We start from the raw sequence: 16183 nt of genomic DNA, 5'->3' as shown, positions 1-16183 counted from the left end.
GGCTCTGGGCTGGCAGATGTGAGGGTGCTGGTCTCAGCATTCAGGGCAGCCACACACAGGAGGCTGAAGCTGTTATTCTTTGGAGGAGTGAGTGTGATTATTTCAGCTGTTGGAATAAAAATGTCCTTTTCTCAGACTGAAATCACATTGTTTCTTACTGTTCTGTGAATTTGAAAGCATTTTGTCCTTAGGTTTGACCTAATTGGAGGCTCTGCCTCCAGGCTATTAATTCCCCAACCATACCTTTTGACAGAATGGCACCTGTAGTTTGGTAAAACCACAGGACTAAGTCTTCTGAGATATTAAAAATATAATACATTATGTAGCAGAAAAGAAGTGTCAGACTGGGTTTTATCTGCTTATCTAGTAAGTGGAAAACCTACCTCATAATTTAGGAACATGTACATCCTGTTTCTTCTACTTGTGGTCATTGCATAACTGTGCCAGTGTTAGGGGCTGAAAAGGAAGAGAGAAAAGGCTCTTACAAATCCTGGGAGACCCAAGCAGCAAAAACATCACTTTTTGCTCAGTGGAGAGGATCTACAGTTCTCCAGCCTAGACATTGCTGTGAGAAATTAATGTAGTCTACAAAATTACTGCAAAGTGTTCCATAGGACTTTGAAATTAATGGACTATAAAAAAGATATAAAACAATACTGCTGGTATTAAAACTGAGCTAAGATGAGGTAATACTGATGGAAAGGCATTGAGTCTAAGATTGATCTTGATTTACAGCCAGATATGAAAGAATTGCTCTTGTACTACAGCTTAAAACCAAGAGGCAAAGAACTTGTTCTGCCTTCAGATGTCTAGTTAATAACACTTGTCATTAAATGGAACGTGGAGCTTACAGCCAAACAATATGTGTGACGTGATTGCTGTAAGTCTTCAGATGACTAATTACAAGGCATCTGCACAGAGATCTCCTGCTAGCAACACAACACAGGAGCAGGCACTGGTCCTGTTCTTCCAGATCCATTTGTCAATGGCAATTTTTCTCCTGGAAAAATTTCCATTTTAACAGTGACATTAATACCAAAAGCAGATGAACTGCTAAGGAAAGACAAGATGGGAAGGCTCTGAACATTTGTTTTGATAGGGCAGATCTCTGTTGGTGCCTACCAAATGAGTCTGGTAATTCTGTCTGACCTGAAAAGTATCAAAGCTGCTGGGTTTATTTCTTTTTTAATTTCTTTATAGTGAATGGTGCTTGGCCTCTTGCATGCATCTTGCTTGTGTAGTATGGCAAAATAGGTATATCCTTGGCTATGTCTTTTTTGTCCTTTCTCCTTTTTTCTTCTCTCATCCTACATTGATACCTTTATTCAGACATTAGTGATGTTTCCTGTGATTTTGCAGAGGGGTAATTAGAAAAATCTTGTTCACATACTTGCTGCTCTGTAGGGTGTAAGTTGTTCCCTTTGAAAGCCAGACATAGATCACACATATTTCTATCATTAGAAGTGTAATTGCATTCACACAAATCGGTGAATGAGAAAATCATATGTGTAGTATCTTCTTCCCCTTAATTCTTTGTTAAAATTTAGAAAAAAAGAAAGCTAATGCCTTAGGCTCAACCAGGTTGAATTTCCTCTTAGTTTCTGTGGCTAAGCTTATTGTAAGATCACATTATTCTGGTTTTGTGTAGTCATGATGCTTGGTGTTTGGGATTTCTGCGCTTACCAGCTAAAGGGCACAGTTCTGTGTTTTGTGGTCTCTGACAATGCACACTCAGGGGCTGTGTGAGCACAGCCCCTGGTTCCTGCAGCTTTGCACTCACAACAGGAGTGTGAGATTTATAAAGGGAAAGCACACACCTTGTTCTTTTCTTTCTCTTTTAACACAGCATGAGGTCCCTGATTTACAGAGGGAATAACTGGGGAAGATCTCGATGAGTGGTGCAAGTAATGGGGCAGAGATCAGTGCACACTCCCATCCAGTCAACTGGTGCTGTGTACTGAGGGGAGATCAAACTCTCCACACGCAGCAGCAGTGTTTGGGAGGTGATTTACATCTGCACACCTAAGGAGCAACTTCCAGTACCTATGTTACTATGTTTGTTTTAAAGATGGGAGTTGGAAGACTCCCATCTTTAAGCTGTAGTGTCAGGTAAAACAATCCACATCATGCATACAAGGTGGCTAATAACCAACATCCTTTCATGCTTAAAGTGACTGCTTACATCCCCCATTCCTCTTCCTACATCCTCCCTTCCAGTTGCCTATTTCTATAAGCATGATGAATAGAAGGAAATCCACCCTGTGAATTTTCCCTATTCGTAATCCTTTCTCTACCACCATACCTCATTACAAACAGATCTGCCACCTTTGCAGCCTACAAGTACCCAACAGACCAAAGTGGACTTTACTCTGGTACTCCTTACCCGAAAAATTGGGGAATTGCAATTTTTAAGCACACTGGTGCATTCCTTTGGTAATTGGGAACTGCATTGTGACCTCTTTCCTTACACTGGAAAATGACAACTTAATGTCCATCCATGCTCAAATTGCTTGAAATCAGAAGGGTCAAACAGCCCAATGTAGTAGGAAGAATGTGACTTTAGCTTATTTTTAATCTTAGTCTGGAGAAAGTGAGTGGTAGTTTTAATTGCTTGAGCCTCCTTGAGTTCTCCTTGTAGCCTGAGATATGACTTTGATAAAATGTAGTTTATGTTTCTTGTAGTCAGGTACTGCTTTGGCTGCTCACTGGTCAGCAGGAGGCAATTTTTCTTGGATTCAGGTATATAATGTGAGTGTCTTTTACCAAACTGCAGCCAGCATGCACAAACAGAAACCTACAGATGTGCTAAATGCACTCACTGCAGTGCCAGGTCCTGCTGTACTGGAGTGGGATTGTTGCCCAGGAGCATTTGGGGTTTGCTGTTCATGTACAAGCCAGCCTAATACCAAGCACAGAGGGGCTGCAAGTAACTGCTGCTATTTAAAAGGTAATATTTCACATCAGATCCACTTTCCAGCCTTTAAACACACAGGCACATTCTCACTTCTTTTTCACCAACTGTCCCTAAACATTAGCAGGACAGTAAAATCTGTCTAGAGTGTGGATAAATGAGCAATGGAGAGCACAAAACTTTCCAAACTGCGAATTTAAGGCACAGGAGAAAAAAATGTGAAGTTTTCTTGTTTTATATGGAAAATTGCCAGTTCCATTTTCTCATTGCATGACTGTTTTTGTCAGAACAGATAGAAACATTTTGGGCTGATGGGCAGATAGGTCTCGCTGAAGCTTGTTGAAGCCACAGAGGCTGAAGTCTTGATCGCTGAATGCTGCAAACAGTTTGCCTCTGGCAAATACATACTTCCAGTTTTGGCAGTGTCTGGTGTTTGAAAGAGACAGAGACTGATAGATTCTCTGGTCAGTTCAGTTAAGCAAACCTTAGATTCAGGTTTTAGGCTTTGCAGAGGGAACAGTTTGCAATATGCCTTGAGAAGATACTGGGGGGAAAAATACTTCTGTTTATCTCAGGCTTCTGCCTTGCTCAGTCCTTCCACCAAAAATTAAACGTGCTCTATCTGTCAAAACAATTCAGATATGCCAGATCTTAGCAGCCTGTCAGTGACCTGGATTCCCGAGGTGTTTTGCTCTGAAAGGCTTTGCGCAAAGCTGCCACCACATTAGCAAATCTCAGGATCTGTGGGGAGACTGATGTCTTCCCCGCCTGCCCCATCTCCTTTTACAGTAATTTCTTTTCCTCAGTGAAACAAACAGAAAAACCAACACGTGGAATTTCCCAAGGTTACAAGGGTCTTGAGGCTCTTAGTGAAAGACGGTAATCTGACTCCCATTCTGGATATCCCAGGCATGGATCCATGAACATCAGTTCATTAAATCAGGAGAGCCTCTGGCCGTGCTCTGGACACAGGGCAGCTGCTGAGGGAGGGTGTGGATGGCAGCAGCCCTCTGGTCTCAGGCTCACTCCAAGAGGCTGTGTAGGTGTGGGAATCACTGCTGTAGGTTGTATCTGTCCGTGGCAGGGCGTGGGGTGGGATGGTGCAGATCAATAATCGGCACCCTGCAGTTGTTGTAAATCAAGGCTTGACTCTCTGACAGGCTGCAGGCACAGGAAGAGGCACTGAAATACCTTGCCTAATGTTTTTCCTCTCTCATTTCTGCAGTATGTTGGCCTAAATAGGAATCTCTGGTTAGAAGTAACTTGTTTCTGGTGGAGGGGTCAGTTGTGAGGCTGGAGGAACAAGGCTCTCCAGTGTAGGATGCAGGTGCTCCTTCCCAGGTTCCCACTTGCAGGTGAAGGAAGGCATGAGCTCCAGGAGGAGAGTTAACAGGGGCTGCCAGGAGGGCCATGGGGCAGCCTCGCTCCCAGGGAGAGCTGGAGCAGCAGCTGAGGACAGCTGACATGTTACAAAGACGAAAGGCTCTGAGTGCTGGCAAAGCAAGAAGCCAGTCCAGAGATGCCCATGTGTGGTTGGTTATTAAAATCCAATGGAACCATCACAGTATTTATTTATTAACAATTTGATCACTCTGCTTCAGTTTTTGCCACTTCCTGCCTTCCTTTGTCCCTTTGTTGAGTAACAGTGAGTTCCTCAAGGCAGCACCACCCCCTAAGTTTGGTGCCTGATGCCCAAGGTCACCCCCACAGCAAGCCCAGCTCGAGGAGGGCACAGCCAGGACTGGCTTCTCCTGCTGAGGCTGCTTTTCCCTCCTTGCACAAGAGAAGCCTGTGGAGTGCTCTGCCCACATGGAGGGAATCAGTTTGGTGCAGGGAGGGAGCGTGTGACAAATTAGCTGTTTGTAACCACAGCTGTGCAGCTTCTGTGGACAGAGCAGCGTAAACAGTTATTATTTATTCTGGTTGTGCTGCCATGTCGAGCCAGCAGCGTTGCTCCTGCGTGACTTGGTCCTTCCCAGAAGGACAGCCTGCTGGTTTGGAGAGGACAGGAGTGCTGGGATCACTGCTAAAAGCAAACCTGAGATAATGGAGAACTCACAATCGGATATGCCCTGAATTGGAGAGCTGCCTTTGTTTCCCAGGTATTCCCAAACAGAAGTTATCCTGTGCATGCCAGTGCATTTTAATGCATTTTGACAATGTCACAAGAGCCCCTTTGTTGCTTGTCTGCTTTGTCCTTGCTTGCACATGTGAATGAAGCTTTCCCATACTGAGCCATGGGCAGCCTCCAGCCAGCTCAGGAGTGTGTGTGTGTGTGTGTGTGTGTGTGATGCATTTCTAAAATATTTTCATTCACTTCTCAGGTATTCAATTTAAAACACAGCTGCCCATTATACTAATCAGCAGAGAAAGGAGAAGAACATGCTTTGGTGTTCTTCTCTTTTCTGTTGATTGTGTCAATTTGTGTAAAAAAAAGAAGAGGAGAAAGAGTTGGAATAAACCAGGTTCTTCCTGGGGAATCTGGAACCAGATGAAGGAATGTTCTGCAGCCAACAGCTTCTTGAATTAGTGAGGTCAGGACCTCCTGATCCTAGAAGTTGTAGTGCCTTGTTGATGCTCTCCTGCCCCCACTGTGGTTGGCGTGTCTGAGCCAGGCAGGTCCCAGTAACACTGAATTGTGTTCCTGTCCCCTGCACTGGTCAGGGCTGCCACAGCAGCACATGCATGGAGAGCAGTCACTGGGAGCTGGGGCTCCCCACAGCCAGCACCAGCCCAGAGCCTGCTGTGTGGGACAAACAACCACTGAGGGGTCAGTGGGGACCACTGAAAACAGCCTCTCAGCCAGAGCAAGGAGGGATTTCTGTTTATAATGGAAACCTCACACTTAAGTGCCTGGTGACCATGGTCTATTTTTTACACTGGTGATGTGCTTGAAGCAGAAGGATGATGGCACCCAAGTGTCCCTTTTAACCAAAATTATTCTGTGATTTGTTTAGCTGCTTTAAGGAGCGTATCTCTCTCTCTCAAGTTTGGGGCTGTAGTCAAATCTATCTTAAGCAAAAGCTATGTCACTAAATTCTGTGGAGTCATACCTGCCTGCACTGGGAGAAATTGGTCTTCTGGATTTCATGGTACTTATGCAATACTCACCTGGGAAACAGGAATCTTGCTTTTCAAGAGAACATGACACCCAGCTAATTTCACTGCCTCTCTTACAGCAGATCTTCTCGGGAGGGCTAAGCAACAGCATCCTATTTAAAAGTCCTGTCCCAGTTTTAGAATACCTGTGCCATCAGAAAGCTATGGCCTTATTTTATCTGTTTATATCTAGTAACAGTCATAGGGAAATGAAGTTTTGTTTTCCCATCACACTTATTCCCCAGTGCAGCAGTTAAAGAACTGTTTTTCAGAGTGTTTAGAAAGCCCACATTTTTCCCTGGTAACTCAGAGCACAGGAATGTCCTATGGCAAAGGAAGAGCTGGTAAGGACATGCATGCCAGCATGTCAGCTGGCCAAGGGTGGGAGATCCCCCACCACTTCCTGCCTGAAGGTTCCCAGGGTGCAACTTGGGAGCACACTCTGTTTGTTTTGGATGTGTGAAGCTCCTGTAAATACCTTCTGTACATGCCTGAGTTTTAAATATATGTAGTTAGTCTCTACCGACATGTTTCAGCCTACACAGGGCAACATCTGTTGAAACATGCAGCTCTGGCTTAATTTTAGCAGAGAAAATGAAGGAAAACTATTTCATCCATCATTAGACTAGCATTTGGGAGAAGATTTAGGCCTGGTTCCATCTCCTAAAGCTAAACAAATTTTGGCCTCATCAGCAAATGTCTGCTGGTGCAGCAGTGTCTGGCTGTGGCACTGGGACAGGCTCTCAGAGAGCAGCAATCCTGGCCCAGCACAGACACTGCTGCCCAGAGAGGCTCTCAGATGACCAGGCAATGTGCCCTGGAAGCAGCTCTCCTCACTTCTCCCACCTGTGGTTTTTGAGCACAGCCCATGTTGAAGTAATGTGACTGGAGAGCACCAGAGACAAGCACTAGCAACTCTGTAAGGGAAACTCTTGGGGAGTAAAGGGAAAACACCCAAAGGTCTCTTTGCCACAGTGCCAAAGCTGCTGTGTGTGGTGATGGAGGGGAGATGAACACCTCCTAAAAGCTGTTCAGCAGCTCACTGTAGTCTGCAGGCCTGCCATGATGGTCATGGACAACCAGCTTGTATCCCCTCACTCTCTTCCAAATGTCTCTGCAAACCGGATACCAGCATGGCAATGTCTGATACTAATCCCAAACTGCGTCTTCACCCTCAGCAACTGTGGGCACAAATCTGCCATTGTCCCTCTGGCCACCAGTTTAGAAATAAGTGATGAGAAGTGTGAGACCAGTTGGGTGAGCCCTCTGCCATGTTCCAGGTGAGAGCCACACATGTTTGTGGGGCTGCCTGAAGATGGGCTGAATGTAGGGTGGACATCAGCTGTCTGCACAGGGCAGAGGAGCTGCACTTGGTGTGCCCCCCCTGTGGTGACAGTGCTGTGGCACTGTTCTCTGAGAGCACCAAAGTGCTGCAGTTGTGCAGTGACTGAGGCATAACTGCAATGTGTTTAAAAATTAGTGTAAAATTTAGGAGTTGGCCATATGCAGCATAGCCCTGGAGTGGATCTGGTTATGCTGGGGTTGGCAGGGGGACTTTTCTGTTGATATGAGCTTTTATTAGATTTTTTTATAGCACTACATGATGGGAAGCACTTGGACTTGTAGCCCAGAGCTGGGATATGCTTTACTGGGAGCTGGTTTAGAGGAACCAGTGTTCTTTCACTTTCCATTGCTGATCAGATACTTTTCCATATACTGCTTCCCTCTATTGATAAACAAGGTCATAATGCTTATTTTCCTTAACTTGAAGCAGCAATGTTAAGGTCTGATTAATCCTGTGCCATACAGGTCATGCTTGTTAAAATTGAAAGCCATAGATGATTTTATGTGGAAGAGATTGCCATATGCTGAAATAATATGAGAAGCTTTGTTTCTAGTTTCGCTTTCTTTATATGTAGAAGGCAGGTTTCTTTTCCCTTAGACTTGTGAATTTACAGCTCCATCATTTCTTGTAGGTCAAGATATTTATAAAATTGTATTTTGAAAACATGTCCATTTTTATGAATGAGTGGCAATCCTTCAAAAGAATGAAGCTCACAATGCCTTAGACATAGAAGAATAAACAAAAATTAAGAAGTTTAGCTGTTACTTACTCTTTCTGGAATTTAAAACATCTGTGATAGGAAGTTTGAAAGTCTGTTTAGATAGATAGCTGAGAATTTGGTTTGTTTTGGTTTGTTTAGAAAGTATGCTAGTTATTTCAGATGTTTGGCCTATAAAGAATGTAAAACAATTTAATTGTCTCAGGTCTGAATTTAATTCGAGTCACTGGCAGAAGGTCACTAAATTCAGTCCAGGGTTTCATTCAGATTTGCCATTTAGACCTAAAAAATGTTACCATAAAAATGTTAGCATGTTTGTTATGCAGGGAGTATAATGTCTTAATTGAAATACAACCAGAAACTATTTTAAAAACTTCTATTACAGTTCACATGACAGACAGTATTCTGTAGCTTTAGCATCTGTTTTAAAGCCAACTCATGAGATTTAGCCTTTGTCTGACTAGAACTCTTTTGATTTCGGTGAAGTTGCACACATTTAAATCCTGATTGAATTTGTCTCACATGATTGGCTTTTTAATTGCATTATTTAATTTTCTTTATCTCCAACCCAGTGTTGTAGTGTGGAGCTTCAGCACATGTCAGAATATGATCAATAACGGATCCTTTCTTCTTCCTTTTATATTTTCACAGTTACAGGGATCCATTAAAAGAAAACTGGAAGATGATAGCTCTCCTGCCTCCAGTGGTGTGCCTGATGTCACTTTCCCAAATGACAGTAAAAGACTTTGTCTTGATGATGTAAACCTTGCCATGGGCCAAGGCGCCAATCCCAGCATGGCATGTCCAGAAATGCAAAGTTCTCCATTCCCCACGGGTCACAGCACTTCTTCCCTGGGAGTCACAGGGCACCCAGTGCTGCTGGAAAACAATCACATGAATGGGGGTGGCATTGGCTCCCCTTTCTCAGTGCCAGCCAACACAGAAATAAATCAGAAGGGGTCAATAGGAGGGCAAACCAACAACATTGTCCATTACGACGAGAAAGGAAACAGCTTACAGTCTGTGGACCAAGAGCTGCAAGATCTATTGGAAGAGCTGACCAAAATGCCTGATCCTTCTCCCAATGACCTGGATCTGGAGAAGATTTTGTGCAGCAAGGCTGAAGATCCGCTTGGTCTGAGTCATTCCCAACCAAACATAAATACCACTCCAAAGTCCTCCCCGCAGACTTCCCACTTGGAGAACCATGTTGCTAACAAAGATTTTTCTCCAGGCTGCAATCCAACCAGTGGAGGATCCCCTCAGATGAGACCATCATCTGCTGGAGCTAACTTCCAGGTTCCTCCCTCAAACAAACCTGCTGCATCACCCATCTCTGCAGCAGCTCAGAACAAAAACCAGCCCCCACCGATGCTCCCAGTGCCCTTGCCCAGCATGCCAGGCTCCAACTGGCACGCTCAGCAGCTAAAGCAGCTGGCAGCCAGCAAGCAGGTGTCTGGTACCAAGCAACAAGTACAGGCTCCCAGCTGGCCAACTATGTCTCCTCCTGGTCTCTCTCCGCCTTACAGGGCAGGATCATCCCCACACCATCAACCTTTCAGTCCTCAAAATGTTATGGTGTCTGGCATGCCTGCTAATAATTTACCAGGAAACAACATTCAGAGTCCTCAAAACACTCTGCTTTCAAGCATGACTTCCAGCAGCACCCCATCGAATGGCCCCTCTCCCCCCTACGGCTCTGAGAAGCTCTCCAGTCCAGCTCTGAGCCAGCAGCCCTTCAGCCCTCAGAGCTCCATGCTGCCTGCTCTGACAGCAGCCAGCTTGCCAGCCAGCAGCATTAAAAGCCCACAGAACAACCTGGTTGCCAGCATGGCCTCCACAAATACTGGACCTTCTCCACCGTACAGGCCAGAGAAGCTGTCGAGCCCTGCTCTGCATCAGCAGCCCTTCAGTCCTCAAGGTACAATAATCTCCAACATCACTCCCACCAGCAATCCCACAAATATGCAGAACTCGCTTTTTAAATCAATGACTACAAACCAGACCAAAAATATGAACATAATTATGCAACAGCCATCCAGTAGCTTACAGCCAGGTCTGGTGAATGAGAGCCCTGTTAGCCAAGACCAGTTTTCTTTCAACAACACCAAACCACTGTCTCACTTTGCCTCAGAGTCAGCTACTCAAAAAATGTCCCCTCTGACGGCAGGACAAGGGCAGCAGTCCCTCATTCACTATCTCCAGCAGCAGCAGCAGCAGCAGCAGCAGTCCCCAGCCACGCAGCAGCCCCAGCAGAACAGCAGCAGCCAGTTCCTCCAGCAGCAGTTCCGACAGCTGATGCAGCCACATCGGATGCAGAGGCAGATGCAGGCTGCCACACTGCCATCTCAAAGCAGACAGGTGAGAACCTCTCTTCTGTCTTACATGGCTCATGTGAAAATACCCAGTCATTTATTTTCTTAATTTGCTTTTCCATTTGTGTTTCAAATGCGACGTCACTAAATTTCTGAGGTGTGCACAGTGCATACACGGACAAGGCAATAACAACCTCTGGTGTTATAATAGAAAATTTATTCATTTCTTCAACTAAAAATGGACCATAATTCCACCATACATTGCTTGTTTTAGCATGGTGGAGAACTTTGTGCTCTTTTAAAGTAATTTTTTTACTTGTATAGGTGATAGTCACTTTTAGCTTATGTTATAATCTCCAGAGATATTCTCCTTGCATGTTTCATGTTATCCTTTCAGAGGAAATATCTTCTTTTTATCTTAGTGCCCTTCAACAAATTCATCTCTGTGTTATGCATCTGAGGCTAGAAAAGATCAGGTGGGGTGAGAAGTGAAGTTAAAATGTGTCCTTCATGGACAGCAGGTCAAACAGTACAGCTCCTGAAAAGCAAAGAGGCAGACTTGAAATACCTGTTACTAGCATTTGCCAGAAGCCATTCCCTGCTTTGGATGAGGGCCATTCCCCATCCATGATGATCTGTGATACCAATCCAGCTGGTAAATGCAAAAATGCAGCTAGCAAAAGTGAGGCACAGCCCTGGTTTCTGTGCAGCGACCTCCTCCTCCTCCCTGAGACTCAGTGAGACGTGTGAATGTGCTACCAACCCAGATCAGAGAGATGTGCTGTGAACAGGTCCTGGGAGCAGGGAAGGGCTCAAGGACTGGGTCTGGGAGCAGCCTGGCTGTGAGGAATAAACTCTTTTTGTTTGGAAGAATAGTTGGAAACACCAGGCCCCACCACCAAACCAAGGACTTTGTTAGGTTGAACCAACACTTTGTGAGCAGACTCCTCCAAGCTACTTAATTGTGCACACACTCACTCCATCAGCAGCTTGGAAAGGACTGAGACACTGCTCTCCCAGCAAAGCAGAGACTGGTCACTGAAATTCTACTGGGATCTGCTTGAGAGCTGAAGTATGAGATTCACTCCAGAGCCAGGTCTTCCTTGCCCTTCTTCCCTGCAAAGTGACTGCTTCTTAAGGAGGGGGATTTCATCAGTCTTGGTGTAACACTGGTGTAACTAAATATCAAAATGTCCTGTGACAGCAATCAGAAATAGGGGATAGTTACTATCTATCAGTTTCTAAGGGGTAAGCCAGTGAGGTGCATTGCCCCTGTGCCTCTTCAGGATCCCCTCCTCTTTTCCAAGTGGTGCTCCCTCCGTTGTCCCTTCCTGCAGCAGGGCAGGACTGGTGCCTCACTGGGTTTGTGTGGAACAGGTAACAGGGAGGCATATCTAGTGCTCTTTGGAGGGTTACCAGTGAAAGGCCTCTTATTCAACAAAGACCTGGAGCAGTTTGTTGCTCCAGGCACACGAGGACCCTGCTTGTTTGGTGGGACCCAGGTTAAACAGAGGGTAGAGAACGTTGCTGGCTGGGGATCCTGGCTACGATTGAAAGGGAGCAAAGTGCAGCAGTTCCACAAATTGCTGCCCACCAGATGTTTTACTCTGGAGGCAGGTGTGGGTGAAGAATACATTCATGGTGTTTTCCTACATCTTGCATGAGGACTAGTAAGTTGTAACCACATGCAACCACAGTGACATGATCACTTTTGATCATACCTCCATAACCTTTGAGGTTTTTATTTTGGCTTCACCACTTAGTCTGTGAAGTAGGAATGTCCTTGTTGGATTCCTGAGGTTTCTATGCCCCAGTTTTCCCTGCTTTGCATTTTAGTGTTGTACCTCTGAACCCCTTGCATCACTGATTAGACATTAAAAAAAAATTCCTGAAGTCAGTCTGTCTAATTGGCTGAAATATTCCTTCTTCGAGCAACTTTCCTGGTGCTCTGCCTGTGCTGCATTTTCAGCTGATTCTCACTGCCAGAGAGAGTGTTATTATAATCTTGCTGCTATCAGTAAAGATCAAGGACAGTTAAGACAATGATTACAGGTGATGAGCATTTTACATTTTCAGACTAGTTAGGTAAGCTTATGGTGCCTCCCTCATTTTACAGGGCAGACTTAGACCAATAATTACACACCAGATGACTGTGCTCCAGTTTTACAGTCTGTTGAGCTGCTGAAGAAAGATGGTGGATATTCAGGAGTGGAGCATTTTGTAAGGTTTTGATAACTTTACTGCAAATCTCATAGAAGAAAATGGATCCTGAGTGCTGAATAAAAAGAAAGATTGCATAGGAAAATGATTCTGTGTAGGAATCCTTGAGTCTGAGATACTTAGTACATTTCATGGAATCTAGCAATTTGTCTGCAATAGATTTCTTATTTACATTGAGAGGTGGCACTGAATTGTGGACCCTACCTGCTCTGTACCAATTTTACTCCATTAGAGTGAAGTACCCCCAGTGACTGTGGGTTTAATTTCCAGCAGTCTATCCAGAGCTGGATTTGAGCTTTGCAGAATTTCGGTGCAGTTCCCTCCTGATGATAGGTGATGAATAGCACTTTTCAAGCAATGAGCAGTTGTTTCATTAAAAGGCACAATGTTAAAGATTCAGAAGATGGGGGAGACAACTTGTGCATCTCAAAAATTAGTACATTTCTGGTGGAAAATTGCCCTTTTTTAGCCTCATTCACAGAAATTTGCTCAGAGAAAAATAACAGCATTCCCTGAAATGTTGTTTAGTGCTTAAAAGTCATCCCCTTACTCTGTGTGTGTGTTTGCAAATGTGACTAAAATTTATAAAAAGAAGGCATAGTTCTCTCTTTGGAGCAAGAGGTGCAGCTTTGTACAGAAGAAGAATGTGGATGGTGGCCAGTTGGAGGGAGAACAATAAACCATGAAATTTGATCCTTGTAGCAGGCACAGCAACACGGGGAGCAGAGCAGCAGCCGCAGACCCAGAGTGAGAGTTTTGCTGTTGTTTCACTGTGTATTAAAGCAAACACTCCACATTCCAAAGCAGGGTTACTGCTGGTGCCTCACAGCTCTGCCATTTTCGTAGTTAGTGATGTATCTTTTAAGTGCAATCAGTGTGTGTCCCAGATCCTGCCTTGCCTGGACACTGCTCCATCTGATTGGGCTAATCTCCCCCATCTGAAGCGCTGTGTCTTTATTGTTGGCCAGGACGGGTATTGATTGAGGCGCTGACAGTTTGCATTGTGTGCTACTGCAAAGCCTGCTGGGGTAACGCTGCTCTCTGGCCATGGGCAGCTTTTCATTTTATTCCTGTAGGGCTGAGACTGGTGAGTGACATTATACTCAAGGGTCTGGACTCTTAAATCCAAATATAAAGGTGGTAGTAAACGCCAGAGTCAGAGGTAGTCTCCAGAGCTATCACATGCTGTTTTCAGGGGTAAAGCTTCACCACTTGACTCTGTCTGCTGTTTCTGGGCGCACAAAAAGCTGCATTTGCCCAGGCAGGTTGATAAATTAGGCATCTCCCTGATTTTCATGTCTAAATAGAGTTTGTACTTGCAGATTTCCTGTTCTGGAATGTCCAATACACTGGGCCCAGTTCTGCCTTCAGCAATGCTGATACAACACCTCAGTTCAGAAAAGCTGCTCTGTCAGTCCCTGCAGTGCAAGAGCAGACAGACACAGGGCTCAGGGCAGGGCAAGGAGGGATCCCCTCCTCCCCGAGGGCAGGAAAAGCAGCCGGTGATACTCACACTTGAGTCAGGCTGGAATACAACAAACCCTTTGGGTGGCTATCTCTTTTCCAAACCCGACCTGATCTGAGTTAAAACTTGGGAGTCTCACGGAGGAGAGCAGGATTGCCCACTGACTGCTCCGTGTGTGAAATGCTGAGAACCAAACGCAGCTGAGAAGGTTTTGTTTTATTTTGTTTTGTTTTGTTTTGTTGGGGGATGTAGGTGATAAACAGCCATTGTCTGGGAGGGACATGCTGTGTCTCTGGGCTCCACTCGCACCGTAGGAACCAAATGTGCTATTCTTAGAGCTCTCTGCATTCCTGCTGACATCCAGCGAGTTGTACACCGGATTGTCGGTGAAGGGTATATTTGTTTCATCTCCATTGCCAAAAATACTGATAGAGAAAAAATGACAAGGGAAGAGATAGAGAGAAAACTTCTTATTATTTGCAGTAAAAGTGGCTGTACTTTTACTACATATGGACTGCATATGGGATAGTCAAGAACATGCTGAGGACTAAAATATCCTTTGAAAAGCAAAATATTTCTTCGACTGTGGTAAAAGTAGCAATACATTATCTGAGTTGGAAGAATAAACTATAGGTTGCAGAGAAACACCAAAACTTCTGAGCTAGATTAAATATACTTTTTTTTAAAGTTAAAAAATCTTCTTTCAGAGCGTAAGTTTTCTAAATATAGAAACAAAACTGAAGAAGAAATGTGCTGTTATGAGGAGCAAACTGACCCAGAGGTTAGATGTCAAAGGTTAAATAACTATAATGGAATACAAAATACAGTTTTTATTAATACGAAGAAATGGTAATACCATGGCCTGATTTCTGGGTGCCATATATTATGGGAAGTTATTTCTGCCTGTGAAAAGTCAGTGCACTGTGATTGTTAGGTGAGACTGTTCTGACTCAGCAGCACTTTATGAGCTCTGATGCAGGTTGATGAAGAGTTTGGGAAAGCAGAGAACACAACCTGCATCATCTGAGTACATACAGTCCTCCTGCAAGTACAGGGGAAAATAATGTTTTATTTGGGATTTCCAAGATGTCACAAGGCATCTTCCTAATGCATAAAACAATTACAGTATCATGCTTTATTAATAAAACCAAAAGTACTGCCCAGATTTCATCTGCAGCTTCAATCCCCTACCCTTTTTCTTCTTATTTTTAAGAATATGCTTCTTATTCTTCTTACCCTTTTCTACTTATTTTTAAAGCCACTTTGAATGAAGTTCTGCTGATCTCCTCTTCTCCTTCTCTTCTCTTCTCTTCTCTTCTCTTCTCTTCTCTTCTCTTCTCTTCTCTTCTCTTCTCTTCTCTTCTCTTCTCTTCTCTTCTCTTCTCTTCTCTTCTCCCTTTTTAAAATCTACCTTTTTTTTCTTTTACCAATGCTGTGAAGAGAAAACCAGATTTGATTTCAAAGGACAGTGGCAGCACAATACCAAAGCAAAGCCTTTGAGGGATGGAGGGCTTTTGAAGGCAAAGCAACAAGCCCTTCAGCTAATTAAGTGCCTTTGAATAGGGGAATAAAGGAAGCTGGTGATGAATCTGGATTACAGAGAGCAATAAGGCTGAGCCTGGAGTTTGACATCTCCACAGATGTTAAAACATCTTCCCGAATGGTCATTTCTGAATTTGTATTTATCTGTGCATTTGCCAGTGAGTTGATATGTTTTTCAAACTTGGAGATTCTCTGTTCTCTTCTCAAGAGAGTCTGAGAGGAGCTTGACTGAAGCTTTCAACTGCTTCTTCTCCCTTCTCTCCCCTGGGAATAAACGATGTCAGATAAGTTCTGGAAAGTAAGAAGTAAACTTGTGGAACAAAAGGGGGTGTTTGGCCTCAACATGTCAACAGTAATGCAACATTTTCAGAAGTAATCAAGATTAAAATACCTTAATTCACATCTGGTCTTCTGGGCTCATTGCTCTTTCTCAGTGTTTTTTTAAATTGCATGTGTTGTCTTCCTGTGTTCCATTTTGGGTATTTCAAAGCATTCCCCTGTTGTAGTGGAGCCCTTACAGACACAGGGACTCTGTGTCTTAACCTTCCCACTTCTTTGGCTTGTATTT

General features: G+C 44.2%; 1 protein-coding gene across 1 annotated transcript in view; it reads left to right on the top strand.

The window, feature by feature from the left end:
* The window catches only part of MAMLD1 (mastermind like domain containing 1), an 80975-nt gene that overhangs the window by 38649 nt on the left and 26143 nt on the right, over positions 1 to 16183 (top strand). The window contains exon 2 of the mRNA XM_059483233.1: positions 8725 to 10434. Coding sequence (XP_059339216.1) covers positions 8725 to 10434 — 1710 coding nt within the window. The remainder of the gene's footprint in view (positions 1 to 8724; positions 10435 to 16183) is intronic.

Source organism: Ammospiza nelsoni, chromosome 15 (assembly GCF_027579445.1).
Source record: "Ammospiza nelsoni isolate bAmmNel1 chromosome 15, bAmmNel1.pri, whole genome shotgun sequence".
NCBI classification, from domain to species: Eukaryota; Metazoa; Chordata; class Aves; order Passeriformes; family Passerellidae; genus Ammospiza; species Ammospiza nelsoni.
The sequence above is the reverse complement of the archived record's forward strand: the minus strand, read 5'-3'. Positions and strand labels throughout refer to the sequence as shown.